The sequence below is a fragment of the Suncus etruscus genome, chromosome 1, assembly GCF_024139225.1.
Source record: "Suncus etruscus isolate mSunEtr1 chromosome 1, mSunEtr1.pri.cur, whole genome shotgun sequence".
NCBI classification, from domain to species: Eukaryota; Metazoa; Chordata; class Mammalia; order Eulipotyphla; family Soricidae; genus Suncus; species Suncus etruscus.
The window spans coordinates 98,388,456-98,405,548 of NC_064848.1; the positions used below are offsets into that span (position 1 = coordinate 98,388,456).

General features: G+C 35.1%; 1 protein-coding gene across 3 annotated transcripts in view; it reads right to left on the reverse strand.

Annotated features, from left to right (window-relative positions):
* Positions 1 to 17,093, reverse strand: part of CDK14 (cyclin dependent kinase 14) — a 733,148-nt gene that overhangs the window by 490,671 nt on the left and 225,384 nt on the right. For all 3 annotated transcript variants that reach the window (XM_049769012.1, XM_049769019.1, XM_049769022.1), the window contains exon 3: positions 15,324 to 15,569. In XM_049769012.1, coding sequence (XP_049624969.1) covers positions 15,324 to 15,569 — 246 coding nt within the window. The remainder of the gene's footprint in view (positions 1 to 15,323; positions 15,570 to 17,093) is intronic.

Consider the following 17,093-nt stretch of genomic DNA (forward strand, 5'->3'; position numbering starts at 1 on the left):
ATATACATTAAATATATCATATAAATATATATTTGTGTATGTATATAATAAATCATATTTATATAATGTTTATATATGTAATTCCTCTTTGTGTACCACTTTTTGTGCAAAAGATTCATTTCAGACATAAATACAATCAAAATTATTCTACATACTACTTTGTATTCATATTTTAATATAGTATGAAACTATCCATATTGTTAAAAATTCTTCTCAATTAAGATCTATTAAGCTACAATCCATGAACTAAAACTACCCTTCTTTTTTTGCATATCCTATAAGTTTAATTTTGGAGAAGAATGGGGACTGGGTCACACACACAGTGGTTATCAAGGCCTACTCTGAGCTCTGTGCTCCCAAGAAACACTGCTTGTGTTTCTTAGAACACCATACTATGCTGGAACTAAACTGGGAAGGGCCAATGAAATGCTGTGTTCCAGTAAAACTAGGCCATTAACATTTTATTTTTATATATTATAAATTAAATAAAATTTTTTTGGCTCAACCCACCTCTTCTCTCAAAAAAGTAAAATTTGAGACCTGAGATGTAGCTCAGATTGCTACATCAGATTGCTTGGCTTGTACTTGTGAAGCTGAAGTTTGATACCTGAATGGCAAAGACCACCCTACTCTCCAATCTCATTTTGACCAGTAATTGTTGGGTGTCTACATCCCCTGTACCAGAAAGAAAGGACTAGGGTTACAGCATTTCATGTGGCCCTTCCCAGTTTAGTGCTATGAGGAAATGACTTCATGAACTTCATGACTTTTGCTATGCTCATCTCCAACCCAAAGTTCTACCAAGATTTCATAAAGAGTGAATGCCTCACTCCTTGGAGGTAAAATGTCTACTACAAATTATTTTCTGTCACTATCAAAACATATTTAAATTATTTTATAAAGAATTACAAACACAGGGATGGAAAGATAGTAATGGGTAAAGGCTTTTTCATTTTTGCACAAGGCCAACCCAGGTTTGATCCCATGGTACCCTGAGCACTGACAGTACTGACCTCTGAGCACAGAGTCAAGAGTAAGCTTTGAGTACAGGACTTAATATACTTATCCCCAAATGAAAACAAAATAAACATATTCAGAGGGCTTATCTGTCAACAGTTCTAATTAGAATTATGTTGTGTATGTAAACATTTTAATGGGATTATTATGTTACTGACCCTACCCTGATCCTTGATTGTGCCCTACCCTAGGGTGTGACCTGGCATTCTGCTCCCACCCTAGGGTGGTACCTGATTCTGCTCCCACCATTGGGTGGTAGCTGATCCCACCATTTGGGTTGTATCTGATTCTGGGGCATAAAAACAAGGGTCTGTGGAAGGCGAGGGGCTTTTTGTCCTGGACCTATTCTTAGGCCTTTTGGCTTCAGCCTCTTCACAGAATAAAGAGCTGTTTTTTTTGTTTTTTTTTTTTTTTCAGAAGCCTGACTGCCTGTTGGCTTTCTTCCCGCTGCATTCACCTCAGAACCGCCGACTGAACAGGGTAACAGACATGTGGTCTGAGTTGGAGGAGAAAGGCCTCATCCTCCATCCCTCCATCAGTCAACCTCTTCAGGGGCTGACTTGCAACAGAACTATATAGAACAGTTCTAATTAGAAGTATAATCAGTAAGAATAGAGTGAAGGAATGCTGAATGCTGAATACTGAAAACAGGTGTGCTCTACCAAGTATTCTTGAAACATATATTAACAGCATTAGAAAAAAAGATTCTACGTTTCAAAAGAAAACAGTGATAAGTAACCAATTTTAGAAGTTTAAGTGAAATTTTATAGAACACTTTAGATTTCTGCTCTTGTATCACTAATAAAAAAATAATAATTGCTAATAAATATATTAGCAAGAATATGATTCCCAGTGTATATGATTTCTATGTAGCAAGCTGAACACATGCTTTTAATCTCCATGCCACCTAAAATGGCACATAATAGGGGAAAAGATATTTTTCAAAACTAATAAATCAGATTCAAGAATGGGAAACAAAGGATTGTCAATCTCCAATTGGGAATTCTGAAAAATAGAAAGTAAGCAGGATCAAAACTTTAGAAAAATAACTGGGAAAACCTAAATTCTCAAGATATTACAGAAACTATTACAGATTAAAAAGGAAGCAATATTCTCTAGGTATATACAAAACTAATCATAGCAGACCAGATGGAATCTTCCCAAACAGACTACAAAAGCATTTGTACTGAGAAGACAGCCAAAATAGAGGTATTCTAGCCCAAAGAGCAAATTAAGGATTGTAGTAGGCAACAGCTAGAAAAAGAATAGCATCTACCCATCCCCATGCTGGAATTTTATTAAAACATAATAAGCCAAATACAGCATTCAAATACAAGCACAGAACAAAAATTCATTAGTCGTTTAAAGAAAATTAGCATCTTGATAGAAAAGCATAAGATTTAACAGATCAGGTACAAAAGAGTCAAGACTTATGGGTCATTTAGTTCTCCAAGAACTCTGTAAGTTTACTCACGAAGGTGGGAAAAGCCAAGTCAGCAACTGCAAAGTGCACGTGGCAAACAAACCCTGAATCCCAGCCATTTTACTAGAGCATGCTCCTCTGGCATCATCAATGCTACTAAACTTTGCTTGTAAACTGAGACTCATTCTTCAAAACAGGTCAGCAGAGAAGAATCATCATGGTCCAAGAAGGAAAAACACCAAGACTTTGAGTTAATAATATATGCATCTCAGAATTCCTGAAAGCTCCATCACAGACGGAAAAAGAATCAAAGTATTCTTCCCAAACAGGAGGCTGGACATTGGTGATGGGAATGTTGCACTGATGAAGGGGGTGGGGGGGTGGGGTTTCTTTACATGACTGAAACCCAACCACAATCATGTTTGTAATCAAGGTGTTTAATTAAAGTATTAATTAAAACAACAAAATCCCACAAAGACTTCACTAGACATAGAAAGATGGTTGGATCTCCCTCCCCACTACACTGGAACAGCTTTCACCACTGCCACAGTCTGAGGCAAGAAAACCTACTGTGGAAAACCTACCATGTAGCTATCTATCTCTCCAGATAGAGATGGCATAATATGAAAGGCTGCAATCTTCGCCACTGGAAATTCAGACAAGACAGTTCCACAATAAACAACCAATAGAGCAAATACAGGGGCTAAACCTAGAGGAAACATAAGGGATCACAATCAATAAGCTCACCTGAGAATGAATCTGGTCAAAAGGAGACAAGACTGAGAGATTTCATACTTCTGTTACCCCGTTTCCCCCAACATACAGACAAGTCACTAAAGAAATGCTTTGAGCTATGACCTCCCCTCTTAGAAAACCTACCCATATCTGAGATCCTGAAAAACAAAACAGAACTCCAAATAAAGAGGCACAGCACTGGAGAAAACTGGTGAGATAGTACTGTGTAAGGCATTTGCCTTGCACGTGGCTGACCCAGTTTAGATTCCCCAGCATCCCATATAACGTAATTTTCGTACAATAAAACATACTTTTTCCCCCAAAAGTGCATCTTAGGGAGCACATGCCACCTGGAGCTGAAGCTGAGTGCAGGAGAAAAGAACATCTAAAAACTATGTGCGTCTTATGGTCAAGTGTGTCTTATAGAGCGAAAATTATGGTATCTCACAAACCATGGCAGGAATGATCCCTAAGAACATAACCAGGAGTGATGCCTGAGCACCTCTTGCAGTGGCACCAAAAAAAAGCATCATAAATACATACACACATATGTGCATGCACACACACATTAAATGTGGCAACACAATGAATGAGAAAGAAAAATTCTCATAAAGAAAGCATCATAACACAAAAATGTTATGGGAAATCTAACAATAGATTTTAAATAGCTGTTATAGGTACCAACAAGATAGCTGAAATGTTAAGAGCATATGCCATTAATATTTAATATCCTCAGTTCAGAAAAACTAAGGCAAAAGAAAGAGTGGCAGTAGGGTCCTCTTTGTAAAATGGAAATATCATTTTCACATTCAGGTAAGTGCAGTGCAAAGGAAAGAGAAGCACCAGGGTGAGGGCAGGGGTCTATCAGCTATGCCAGCTGGACTCCACACAGCCACACATTGATGGTAGGATTTGTACACTGGTAAAGAGATGGATGTTGGAACACTGTATTAATGAAACTCAACTATCAATGTTGACTTAACCACAAATAATTTTTTAAAACTTAATGGAAAATTACATTCAAAATTTCTTGACTAGTCCTGTGTGGGTTTTGTTCTCATGCATTTTTCATCACCAGAAAACAGCTTGCGAATGTCACACTTTACCATCACTCTCCTGAGCCCAAGTTTTAAATAGAAATTTTAAAATCTATATTAAACTTCATTTTAAAATTATCTTCAATGGGGAAAATATTATGTTCACAGTTCCACTCTAAATTATTTAAAATCAGAATGAGAAGCCTGTGTGTTTGCCTTTAAGCTCCTTTCAGAATAATTCCAATGTACATTACAGAAAAAATAGTATAAAAACACCTCTTTAACCTTACTAGGAGATAAACTGCTAATGCATATTTAGAGCAAGCACAAGACACAGTCACACAAAATAATTAGCAATGAGAATGGGGGTGGGAAAATTGAGAAACCAATATTTCTCTTCTTGAAAAGTACAAATAATTTTCTATAAATTGAGTTATTTCACTCTTCATAAATTGCTTTATCTAGGGCCGGGCGGTGGCGCTCGAGGTAAGGTGCCTGCCTTACCTGCGCTAGCCTAGGAGACGGACCACGGTTCGATCCCCCGGCGTCCCATATGGTCCCCCAAGCCAGGAGCGACTTCTGAGCGCATAGCCAGGAGTAACCCCTGAGCGTCACCGGGTGTGGCCCAAAAACCAAAAAAAAAAAAAAATTGCTTTATCTAGTATGATTAAGGCAAATGTTTTAAGAAACAGACCCATAATGCATTTTCTACTTAAATAAGCTAAATTGAAGAATTAGAGAAACATTAAATTTTTTTGTTTCTGGGCCACAACTGAAGGTGCTTGGAGATTAATCCTGGCTCTGCACTTAGGAACCCTTTTAAAACTTTCAGGAGACCAATGTGATGCCAGGGATCAAACCCAGGTCAGCCGTGTATAAGGCAAATCTTACTTACCCACTCTCCCGTTCCACTATGAGAATATTTTTAAATGCATTTATCCACAAGAATAATCAAGAAATTAAAGAAGTTAATAACACAAATAGCCTATTTATCTCATTTAATATTTTTGGATGCATTAACTGCCACAGTTAAAGTATTTTTGATTAACAGTGAGTTGGAAGAAAATTGTTCATTGTTACATTTGGTCATAAAACAGTGTTGTTTGCCCTCTAAAACTGACAGATTAATACTGAAAATTTACTCTAATTTACAGATCGAACATGCTAGATTCAGAGAAAGAGCCAAAAAAACCCAAAAAACATGTAACCCTTTCTTTAACTTGTACTACTTTGGTTGCATGTTTTACAGGCACTGGGTGCAATCAAAGATTAAAAAATTAAATAATATAAAGATAAGAATTGTTTTAGTCAGTGTTATCTCTCTTTTTCTGATTGTGGCCCTCTTCCAAACTTGTTTGCTTCCTGTGGTCCTCTCTCCCTATCAGTTAGCATCTCCTAGTTTCATGCTGTGGCCCCCCATTTATGCAATTTTCACCTTGAAATATCCTGGCACCTAGGAGTTATATGGCTCCTGGTTGAGAAATACTGCTTTAGTCTATTAAATAATAGGCCTACAGAATAAAGCATGTCTCTAAGACAGACTAAATTTAAGAACTAGAGTCTTACAAGGTTTGTTTCTTATTTTATGTAAACAGGAATGCTCTGATCTATAACTATTATAAAATGGAAAAAGGAGTCCATAGTCAAAGCTTTAAAGAGGCCAATAACAAAAAGTATTTCTATAAAATGAGAAGACAAAGAAAATTTATAATTTAATATCAATTTATAATTAATTAATTGATTGATTGATTGATTTGCTTTTTAATTATTTCTTACAATTTTGTTCGATCATTTCATATTGTTAATAAAGCTGCTAGGTCAAATCAGTACATAATAGATCCTAAATATTGTAATATCCTAGACTCATTGATATGAACAGGGATCAGTTTAATGGGTTTCTATTCTCTGCCTATCATATTCCAACTTATAGTTCAAACATGTGATAGCACTTTAGAGACTTGGAAATACAGAGGCTAATGAGGAATTACTAATGGCACTAACTGCACAGAGATGTGTGATTTAATAGATAAGGTTAATACATTTTTAACAGAATAGAATATACAGAAATCATGTCTGAATAAGTGGATGGGGAACATAGACATTAATAAAGGAAAAGTGGTACTACTCCAGCTGAGAGGTGTCTGTCACCATGCTTTGAAGGAGGTACTTATGGCCTTTGCAAGCTCCAGGTCATTGTTTTTACAATAACAATGGCAAGAAGATGATAGCAAAAATTTACTTTGTGCCTAGCTTTGAGGTAATCATTTTAAATATACTGCCTAAATGTAAATCCCTGTAACACCATCCAGAGATTGGCTTAGTTACTAGAAGCACCACTTGAATATGAAGAATTTAACAATCTGGGATACGAGTACAAATTTGTGGTTTGAAATTCCAAAATTTCGAGCCAGAGAGATAGCATGGAGGTAAGGCGTTTGCCTTTCATGCAGAAGGTTGTTGGTTCGAATCCCGGCATCCCATATGGTCCCCCGAGTTTGCCATTTCTGAGCATACAGCCAGGAGTGACCCCTGAGTGCTGTCAGGTGTGACCCAAAAATAAATAAATAAAAGAAAATAAAAATAAAGAAAAGAAATTCTAAAATTTCAGTTATCCATTATAGTTTGAAATCCAGAAATATAATATACAAGTAATTCTAAAGGAAGGAGAGGGAGAGGCTGCAAGATGGAGGGAGGGAAAGAAATGGAATGGGGTGTATATTTACATAATTTTTTCTTCACTATACTATTAGTATTCTTACATTCTATTATTAGTTATTGTTAATCTCTCACTAAGTCTAATTTATAAGTGACAGCTTATAATAGATATGTATGCATAAAACATTATGTAAGATTCAGTAATATATAGTTTCAAACTTTCATTTCTTAAATCATAACCTCTTCAGATAAAGGAAGACTACAGCAACACATAAAATAATATAACTAGGTCCAGAGAGAGCATGCAGGAGGTAGTCATTAGCCTTTCATTTATTTGGTCAATCCTTGTTCAGTCCTCAGCACTACATATTGTCCTCCAAAGATAGCCAGGAGAGATCCCTAAACATACAAGTAGTAGTCCCTAAGCACTTCCAAGTGCAGTCCACCCCCCTCTCCCTGGAAAGTAAATACTATAGCTGATGGCAAAGAAAAAATTGAAACTTAAATGATCAAAATAAAAAACATATTTCTTTACCCCATGCACACAGGCAGAATCTTTCCAAACTTAAACTCCCTCCCAAAAGGAAGAGATGTTCGATCATGATTAAGTCTGCCATATCTTGAAACTCTATTTTTAGAAGCTGGAAAGGGCTTCTGAATCATATTTTTATAAATTGCATGAGTATACTTCTATGTTGTAATGCTGTGATGATATAGCTATAAGAATGTCTAAAATTTGGCAGTGAATTCATTGAAAGTTGATTTTGACATTTATCTGTAACATCTTGTTCGAGACACTGATGACCCTCTATATTGCAGGAAAACCATAACAAGAATCACTGCTCTACTACATTATAATGTGATTTTGAGAGCTGGTACAAGAGAGGGAAGAATTTAGTAGATGTGGTCTCTTTAAACAGCAAGAACTTATGCAGTGAAACCTGCTTTGGCTCATCTATTTCATTTGTTTGTTTTGGGGACCACATCTGGCTATGCTGAGGGCTTATTCTTGGTTCCATGCTCGGAGAAGGGGGGGTCATTCCTGGCAGACTTGGAGGACTATACCCAGGTTGACCATATGCAAGGCAAGCACCCTACCCACTGGTCTACCACTCCAGCCCCTGTACTGGTTCATCTTTCTTGGGCATATATATAACCTTGAAGGTTCTTTCATCCTGCATTTCTAATGCTGTTAAACACAGCCATATATAGTAATTTAGAGTTTATTAACAGCCTTATTGCAAAATGAATCTAGATGCTGCATAGAGGGAAAGACCTAAGCACCACCAGTGGCAACAACCTGAGATTGTATTGTTCTGGAAATTTTCTTATCCCTACATAAAGTAACAATGTTAAGATGATATCCCCAAGATTGAGTATCTGAGAACTGAAGACCTGAAGATTGCTCATTTTCCAGTTAGCACCTGCTATTCCATCTTCCTTATGATTAGGAAAGCCTAGAAGAGGATACATACTTTTCTGGAGATAGGAGGCAAACGTGGAGAAATTTGTGGAATATAGAGGGCCTTAATTTAAATATAAATTTAGGAAACAATGTCCTAAAGAAAACCTTATGGTTACACAAATCAAAATATGTTCTAAAATAGATCAGCAAGACAGAGTAACCTACATCACTCTCAATTTTTCTAACTATTAAAGAGCATGGCAGATTAGAGGAGGTGGTAGTAAAAGAGAAGTCTTAAACACTACATAGGTCTGGGCTTAAAAAAAAAGTAGGTCATCAAAATATTTTGGAAAGAAATAAACAAAATCTTGGTGCCAGAGTAAGTAGGGCATTTGCCTTGCATACAGATAATCCAAGTTTGAACTTGGATTGATATCCCATATGATATCCCATATGACCCCTGCACCCCACTAGTAAATCCCGAGCAATGAGCCAGGAATATCCCCTGAGCACCACTGAGTGTGGTCCCAATACTAAAAACCAAACCCCCCCAGATATGAAATAAAAAAATCCTTCAAACATCTCTTGCAATAGACCAATTAAATAAAATAATATTCTTTACTTTTATGCTTTAATTTTAAAGTGCACTATATAGACAAAATCAGAAAGCATAAACAAAAGTGTCTATTAGTGAGGTCATGGCACCTTAAATTTCTTAGTTTAAGCCACAACCAGTATATTAAGGGTTATGTACTTTTATATCCTATATTTACATATAGAGAGATAACACACACATATGGAAAGATAGGATTGGGAAGATGTGGTAGCAGCAGCACATACTATAGTATTTCCAACAACAACAAAAAATAGCTATTCTGCTTTCTCTACACGTTGGGATAGCAATGACCGAGTTCTATTCACTTTAACTATGTGGTTGAAGCCTATTTTAAAAAATAACAATAAATGACATTAATCTTGATTATCCTTGCATAAAGAAACTCCTTTGATGTTTACCAGCCTTTAAGAATAACAAAATCTATGCCCCTAGAAATCGTATAAAACTGAATATAAAATGATCAAACCAATACATTGTTGGACAGGATGTAAAATGGTGTTACATAACAAGTGTCACTGCCTCCATTTCTGCCCAATATGGAACAAAAGGAAATTAGCCTTTCCACAAAAAAAGAAGGAATAGAAAATAAAATATCCTATAACAATAGGAAAGAGAAAATGGCAGTAAAGAAAAAGGATTCTGACAAAATAAGACAAAATGTTGTATCATCATGTTAGCAGAGAAAAAGAATCAATTTCAAGAAAGACCTTTTTTTTTCTTTCATGGTATTGTTGAATGAAAGCAAAATGAAAAGAAAGAAAATCAGCTTATCCACAAGATTGTTCAGGACTCTGAATCCCATATAAGAAAGAATCCCAGGATTGACCAAAACAGGATAAGCCTTGTAATAAACTCAAGAATAAGTATCAAAGAAGCCTGCAATATATTAGAAGAGAAACGGTGAAAGTTTCTATTTAAGCAGAACAGCATGAACAGTATTATCTCTTCCCTTCACTAATCTGTTCTAAAGTGATGGTAAAGTTGTTACTCACAAGGTCAAAGAGATTGAATAATAACAAGATTACAAACCAGATACAAACGAAATTTTATTAAGATTGAAGACACATACAGAAAAGGTTACAACTACGTACAACAAAAGGTTTAAACCAAAATATCAATTTATACCTTAGAATCCCAGAAACACTCAGGAATTAGAAGTTGATTTTTAAAGAGGAGCTATATACAAACAATTAATTGGAAATGACTCAAGGAATAGGTTCTTCTATAGTCTGCCCCTCTTCAATCACAGTCCTCAGAAAAGGTTGCAACTGAGGCACTAAGCACAGTGGAAATCAGGATGAACTGTCAAACTGCATGAATATAAAACCCAAAAATATTTTCGGAGAGAACTTGGAGTTCATGAGCTCATTTTCTATCATTTCAGAATAAGATCAGTAAGTAAACTGGATTGGAATGTGGAAAACTGCAAGGACAATCACAAGGAAAACAGATTGATTATCGCAGACTCATATCAGACGAGTCTTATTGTGAAGCCTGGAGCAGAAGATACTTCATTTTGAAGAACCAATGTTAAGTTTCTGTTTAACGTCTAAGTTTCTATTCTAACAATAATGATGCAGAACCCAAGACTACTATAAACTACAATATACCACTCCAGACATCTAGCCAATAGAGGACATGATGAAACACCCTAGACAACAGCCAATTAATTTAAAGGTCAAGACTTTTTGCTTCTAGCCCTTTATATATAACTTGACCCCGAGATGCGGTCGCCTTTCTGAGAGGTCACCCTGGCCAGTCATCTTGAAGCTGTTGTTTGACAGAATAAAGTTTTGCTTTGCTTTATTTCATTTTCATGATCTCGTCCTACAACTCTGTACCCTAATATTATGAACTTATTAACTAATAAGGACCTTAATTTGTGATTGAAGTTCCATTCATCAGATAAAAGTCACTGAAAAGAAGGTAATTAAAAGTAGGAAATAGGGGCCAGAGAGATAGCATGGAGGTAAGGCATTCCATATGGTCCCCTGAGCCTGCAGGAGCGATTTCTGAGCATGGAGCCAAGAGTAACTCCTGAGCACTGCTGGGTGTGACCCAAAAACCAAAAACCAAAAAAAAAAAAAAAAAGGAAATAAAAGATACAAAAAAAGTAACTTTAAATAGTGAAAACAAGTTCAAGACCTATGTTTAACAGGCCAACAGTTCTTGTCCCAAAGTTATCATCAATGTGCCTTTCTGCCTTCCTATTTTAGATAAGATGGCAATTTATCAAACAATTAGAGAATTTTATTGTGTTTTCTTGTGCTCACAGCAGACAATTCTGGTGTCTTGCAGCCCACCATTTCCTCCCTGTTCTTTACTTATAAAGAACATAATGATTGATTTAAGTTTTTGTTTTTTTTACACACAAAAAATAAAATACTAGTGTACTGTAGTATGCAGTTTCATTATTACAATATTCCAAGTTCAGTCCTGCCACCAGTGTTCACTTCCCTTCAATGTCCCTAGGTGTTTTGAGAACATGAGTTCATCATCTTCCAACCTACAGGTTTATTAGCAAGAAAACTCTCCATAAAATGTCATCATGTCTCTCATTTGATTGGCCCTCTTGGAAATTTGCAGCAACAATTCTGTTTCATGCTATGAACAGAAACTAAATCCCCTTAAATATATAAACAATATTTATTAAACTAACTTAAAAACAAATTAATTAAATTGATAACAAATTAAATTAAAATATTTTAAAATAATATTAAATAATTGATTTATTGATATTAAATTATTATATTGATTAATGTATTAATCATTAATAAATATTAAATAATAATAAATTAAATTAAAGTTATTTACTGTAAGGAAAAAGTGAGTGAAACATATATAGATATAGGAATATATTAAAAAATCCTAACTTAAATGTTTTCTTTATACCCTCTAAATCAGTGGCTATATGTAAACTTACTTAGCTTTAGGCTAAATTCTGCTGGTGAGGGCCAGACAGAGAGAGTACAGAAGGCAAGGGTGCTTGCCATGCATGTGATCAACCCAGCTTCAATTCTGGACATACAAGATAGTTCCCCCAAGCCTGCCAGGAGTGATTCCTGAGTGCAGAGCCCAGAGCAATCCCTGAGCGCTACTAGGTATAGCCCAAAACCAAACCCAAAAAATGCTGTTAGTGATTTTGTACACTTCTACCAACATGCCTGGTTCTCACTTTTGATAATGTTAGAAAATAACAAATATGGCCTGGTATATTAATTCATTACATGTTGCCAATGGGGATTCTTAATATTTCCTGATTTGTTTCTGGAATTACTTCTAAAAGAGAAACTTTTCCTCATTAATAAGTATAATACTGCAATATGAAGTTCATGATGAAATCAAGGTGGGAGGATTCCACCTTATGATATGAAGCTCACCACAAAGAGTGGTGAGTGAAGTTAGAGAAATAACTACACTGAGAACTATCATAGCAATGTGAATAAATGAGGGAAGTAGAAAGCCTGTCTAGAGTACAGGTGGGGTGGGGTGTGATGGAAGGAGATTTGGGACATTGGTGATTGGAAATGTTGCACTGGTGAAGGGGGGGTGTTCTTTACATGACTGAAACCCAACTACAATCATATTTGTAATCAAGGTGTTTAAATAAATATATTAATTAAAAAAGAACTGTGATGTCATAATAAATATAGACTGCTATTTTTCACTGCTCATTTTTATATCTTCAAAAAAAAAAAAAGAAGACAGGAATGTGACCAAGACATGAAATAAAGATTTTTTTCTCTATTTTCACAAAGTGTGGGGTAAGAAAAATAGTAGGGTAGAGAAATGAAAATAGGGAACTAGAGATAATATAGAAACTATGGTAGAGGGTCTTGGCTCTTTAATTGTAGTGGGGTACAATAACTTTTTATATCAGTACCATTAACTTTAATACTACTGTAATCAAGTAACCTAAACTATAATTTAAAAAAATTAATTATAAAAAAGACAATTCCACATAAACTATCATGGCTTCCACCAATATTCATTCTGAATTATACTTTCTATGCCTCTATTGATTTTCCCTACACTGAAGACTACTTCAGCACTTTCTATTTAAATTCTATTCATAGGATTTTACTTTTAAGAAGTTCTTTAGGGTGGTAGTATAGAAGTTAGGGTGTATGCCTGACATTTAATTCCCAGCATGTCATAATTACCTAAGCGTTGCTAGATAAATTACTGAAAGGGACACCCTATCAGCGGCAGCAGCAACAGCAAATGTGGCCCTGGATGTACCTAGCACTACCAGGGTGACCCATATATCCTCAGCATTACAGGGCCAATGCAGCATTGCATCCTTGGCTTTTACACTAAATTTCCCTGCCAATCTGCAGGGAATTGCCAGGCCCAAAGAAAACTGCAGGTCTTGGGGCTGGAGCATGGCACTAGAGGTAAGGTGTCTGTCTTGCAAGTGCTGGCCTAGGACGGACCAGGGTTCAATCCCCCAGTGTCCCATATGGTCCCCCCAAGCCAGGAGAGATTTCTCAGTGCATAGCCTGGAGCGTCAACAGGTGTGGCCAAAAAAACAAACAAAAACAAAAAACAAAAAACAAAAAAAGAAAGAAAAGAAAAAAGAAAACTGCAGGTCTGAGCAGAATTGCAAAATCAAGACTTAACACCAAACCACCAGGCCTGTACTACCAAGGTGAATAGCATTGGAAGCTTTCCCAGAGCCCCCAAGCACTTATAGGAATGAGCTCTATTGGGGGTAAAAAAAAAAAAAAGTGTAAAGAAAAGACAACCATTGAAATTAAATTAACAATTATTTCCTTTTAATTAAAAATAAAGTAAAACTTCAAAACCTTAGATACAAACCTTAGATACAAATCAAAACAGAGCAATAGGTATAGAGAAAACCAGGAACAGACCTCAAAAATAAATCAAAACAAAAATTAGCTTTAGGAAAGTATTCCTAAAACAAAGACAGCTCTAATTAAATAACTTAAGGTTAGATTGAATTGGTTTTATTTGAGTTTTAGGGCAAAACCCAGCTATTTTCGGGTCTTACTCCTGGATTTATGCTCAGGGATCTCCCCTGGCAGGTTTCATATGGGAGATAGGGTTCAAATATGGGGGGGGGGGGGCAAATGCAAGGCAAAAGCCTTTACCTGCTGTACTATCTCTTTGGCATCTGAAGGAGAGCTTAAATCAACTATGTAATAGGTATTGTCACTTAAAGGAAGACTGATAAGATTAACCTCACAATAATTGCATCAATAATATTTAATTCACTATAACTAACATAAATTGTGACAAGATTTATGAAGTATCATACAATGTTATTAAACTAAAGTGTCAAAACTCTTCTAGAAGTTAATTTTCTTCCTGTCTTAACCATGTAATATTAAATTTAAAATTTATGAGATGACACATTTTTTTAGCAAAACAATATAATCAAAATTCTCTTGGCTCACTTTTCTTACCTTAAGTACTTTTGTCGAATGATTTTTTTAAGATTAGGATAAATATGACAATAATTTAGTTTCCATAAATACATTTTAAACAATGTTAAATATAGCATAGACATGTAAATATAAAGTTCAGTTAGAAAATAGCAATCACCTCTATTCATATTTTTTTAATCAAAAGACAAAATTGCCTTGGTTTAGTTTAAGTTTAAAATATTTTGTTATGAAAAACACGTTTTTTCTTTAAAAGCTTTATTCAATGTGTAGTCCTTAAATTTTTAAGACATAAAAACAAACTAGAATAAGACAAGAAAAAACAACTTTACTATTATTTCTTAATGAATGCTTTGTGAATGTATAAAAATAAAAACTATACTTAAGACCTGAAAACAGTGAAGTTCAATATTTTTTCAAGGGTTTGAAATGCCAAAGGATTTTAATCATAATTTCCTATAGTTAAAACAACACAAAAATATATTTTATGGGCCAGAGAGACAGCACAGTGTTTGGGCATTTGTCTTGCACGTGGCCAACACAGGATGGACCGTGGTTCAATTCTCGGCATCCCACATAGTCCTTCAAGTCTACCAGGGGCAATTTCTGAGAACAGAACCAGGAGTAACCCCTGAGCGCTGCTAGGTGTGATCCAAAAACCAAAAAAAAATTTATTTTTCCAAAATTAATTTTAATCATATCTCACTTGCTTTCTTGTTTTATGAATGTCTCACCCCTATCCTTCTTTCTCTCCCTCTCTTCTTTATCTTTACCCTCTATTTTTCCTTCTGCCCCTTTTTCCTTCCTCTTTCACCTATCTCTTCCCATCCTCCCCATTTCCCCCTCTGCTGCTTTGGTTCCTCCAGAATTCTCTCTCAAAATATTAAACCATCCTGGGAGAGAATCTGTTATAATATATTGCTAAAGGAACCTGCTGTCTTGTCTCAATATGCTGAAGCTATAAGAGGAAGAGTCTTTCTGTTTACACTCTGAGGAACCCAGGCATAAATAAGAAGACTGCACTTACTGAGCTGGGGCTGGAGTGCCGCCTAACTTTAGGGGACTCCTTGCCTGTGGAGGAAGTCTTGAAGTTAATGCAAGCATTGTTCTCAGAATGCACCCTCTTTACTTGGTTAGTTGGTTTTTCAAATGGGTCAAAAGTGCTTTGGGTCCTCTGAACCCTGACTTTTTTATCCTCAGGAATTGTGTCCAGGGGCTTGATCACTGAGTCCATTCCCTGGCAGTTCCGTGTAGACATCTTTGTGACACATATCTGTGAAAGAGAAAAGAAATTAAACTCACAACTCTCCATTAAAACATAAACAAAACTAAACAGGCTACTTTATTATTCTAGAAAACATGCCAATTTTTAATTTCAAGATGCAAAAGGCTAGCTTAAGTAAAATATTAAAAATTCCACAATAACATTCTGCTTATATCTACTTAAGGTTGACACTAAAAAGATTATACCTAAATCAGAAAATCGAAGTCTTAGACTATTGCAAAGATTTTGGAATCCTATCGCATCTTAGCATCTGACTGCAAATGGATTACTTCTGAACTGCTAGTTAATCAAATAATTTTGTAAGTATATCTTAAGACAATTATCTTAATAAAAAGAAATAATCAGCTGGACTGATGTGTCATCCTAGGCATAATTAACAGCTAGAGATCATTGTGTCACTCAAAGTTTATAATTAAATAAATATTAAAAATATTATATAGTACATATATCTTAAATGTTCATATTTTTACTCAATCTCCAAATTGGAGTAGAGAATATAAAGGCTAGTGAGAACAGGAGAATTTGCACAAAGATCTGAATTACATGCCCTTATATACTAGGGGGCCCAAATCCATCCCTAGCACCACAAAGGTCCCCAACACCACTGGATGTGGCCTTTTACAGCTGGTCTGAACAGCAATGAATCAGAGTCGGGGCACTAAATACTTAGGCTATTTCCCATAGACCATATATTATCAGGACCTCTTAAGCAATATTAGAGAAGCCTCAACTTGATTAATTTTTTAAAGGCTAATGATTAAAAATATATGAAATATGAAAAAATTTAAACCTGAGTGTTTTGTAGTACCAAAAGTAATAGATAAAAATAAATAAAAGAGAAAAAAAATTACAAAATTTGTTTAGGGATATCTGTTTACAGAACCTGGAATAAGCCCTTAGGAGTGGCCCTCCAAAACAAACAAAAAAATTAAAAATAAATAAATAAAACTGATTTCAACCAGTTCATGAAATTATATTAACTAAAAATATCTTATTTATTGTCCCTCATCTACCAAGTCTAGCAAAAATAAGAACAAGATTACCTATTAATTTTAGGAATCAAATAAATTTAAATTTATTCCTTCAAATTTATTCATTTAAATGTATTAAATGATTTAATTCATTAAATCTAAATTTTAATTTATTGATTTAATTTAATTAATTTATTAATTTAAATTAATTAATTTTAGGAAAGTTTAACTGGAAACCATGATAAACCTTTGGGTCTATACAAGTTAAGAAGAGAAATTGTTATACAATCTATGGTGAATACAGTCAAGCATCACATACCAATATGTAAATCACCAGCAGAACTATGGAACTTAGAGCTAATGTAGGTATGAAGGTGATGCTATCATAATAGATTTGTGTAAGCATATGTAACAAAAATACCTAACAACACATTCCCAGAATGTTGTATCTGTCATCCAATGACATGCAATTGTGAGGTCTTATCATGTTCCTTTGGCTTTACAAAGGGTTCTAAGTTAATACATTTTTCTGTATAGTAGA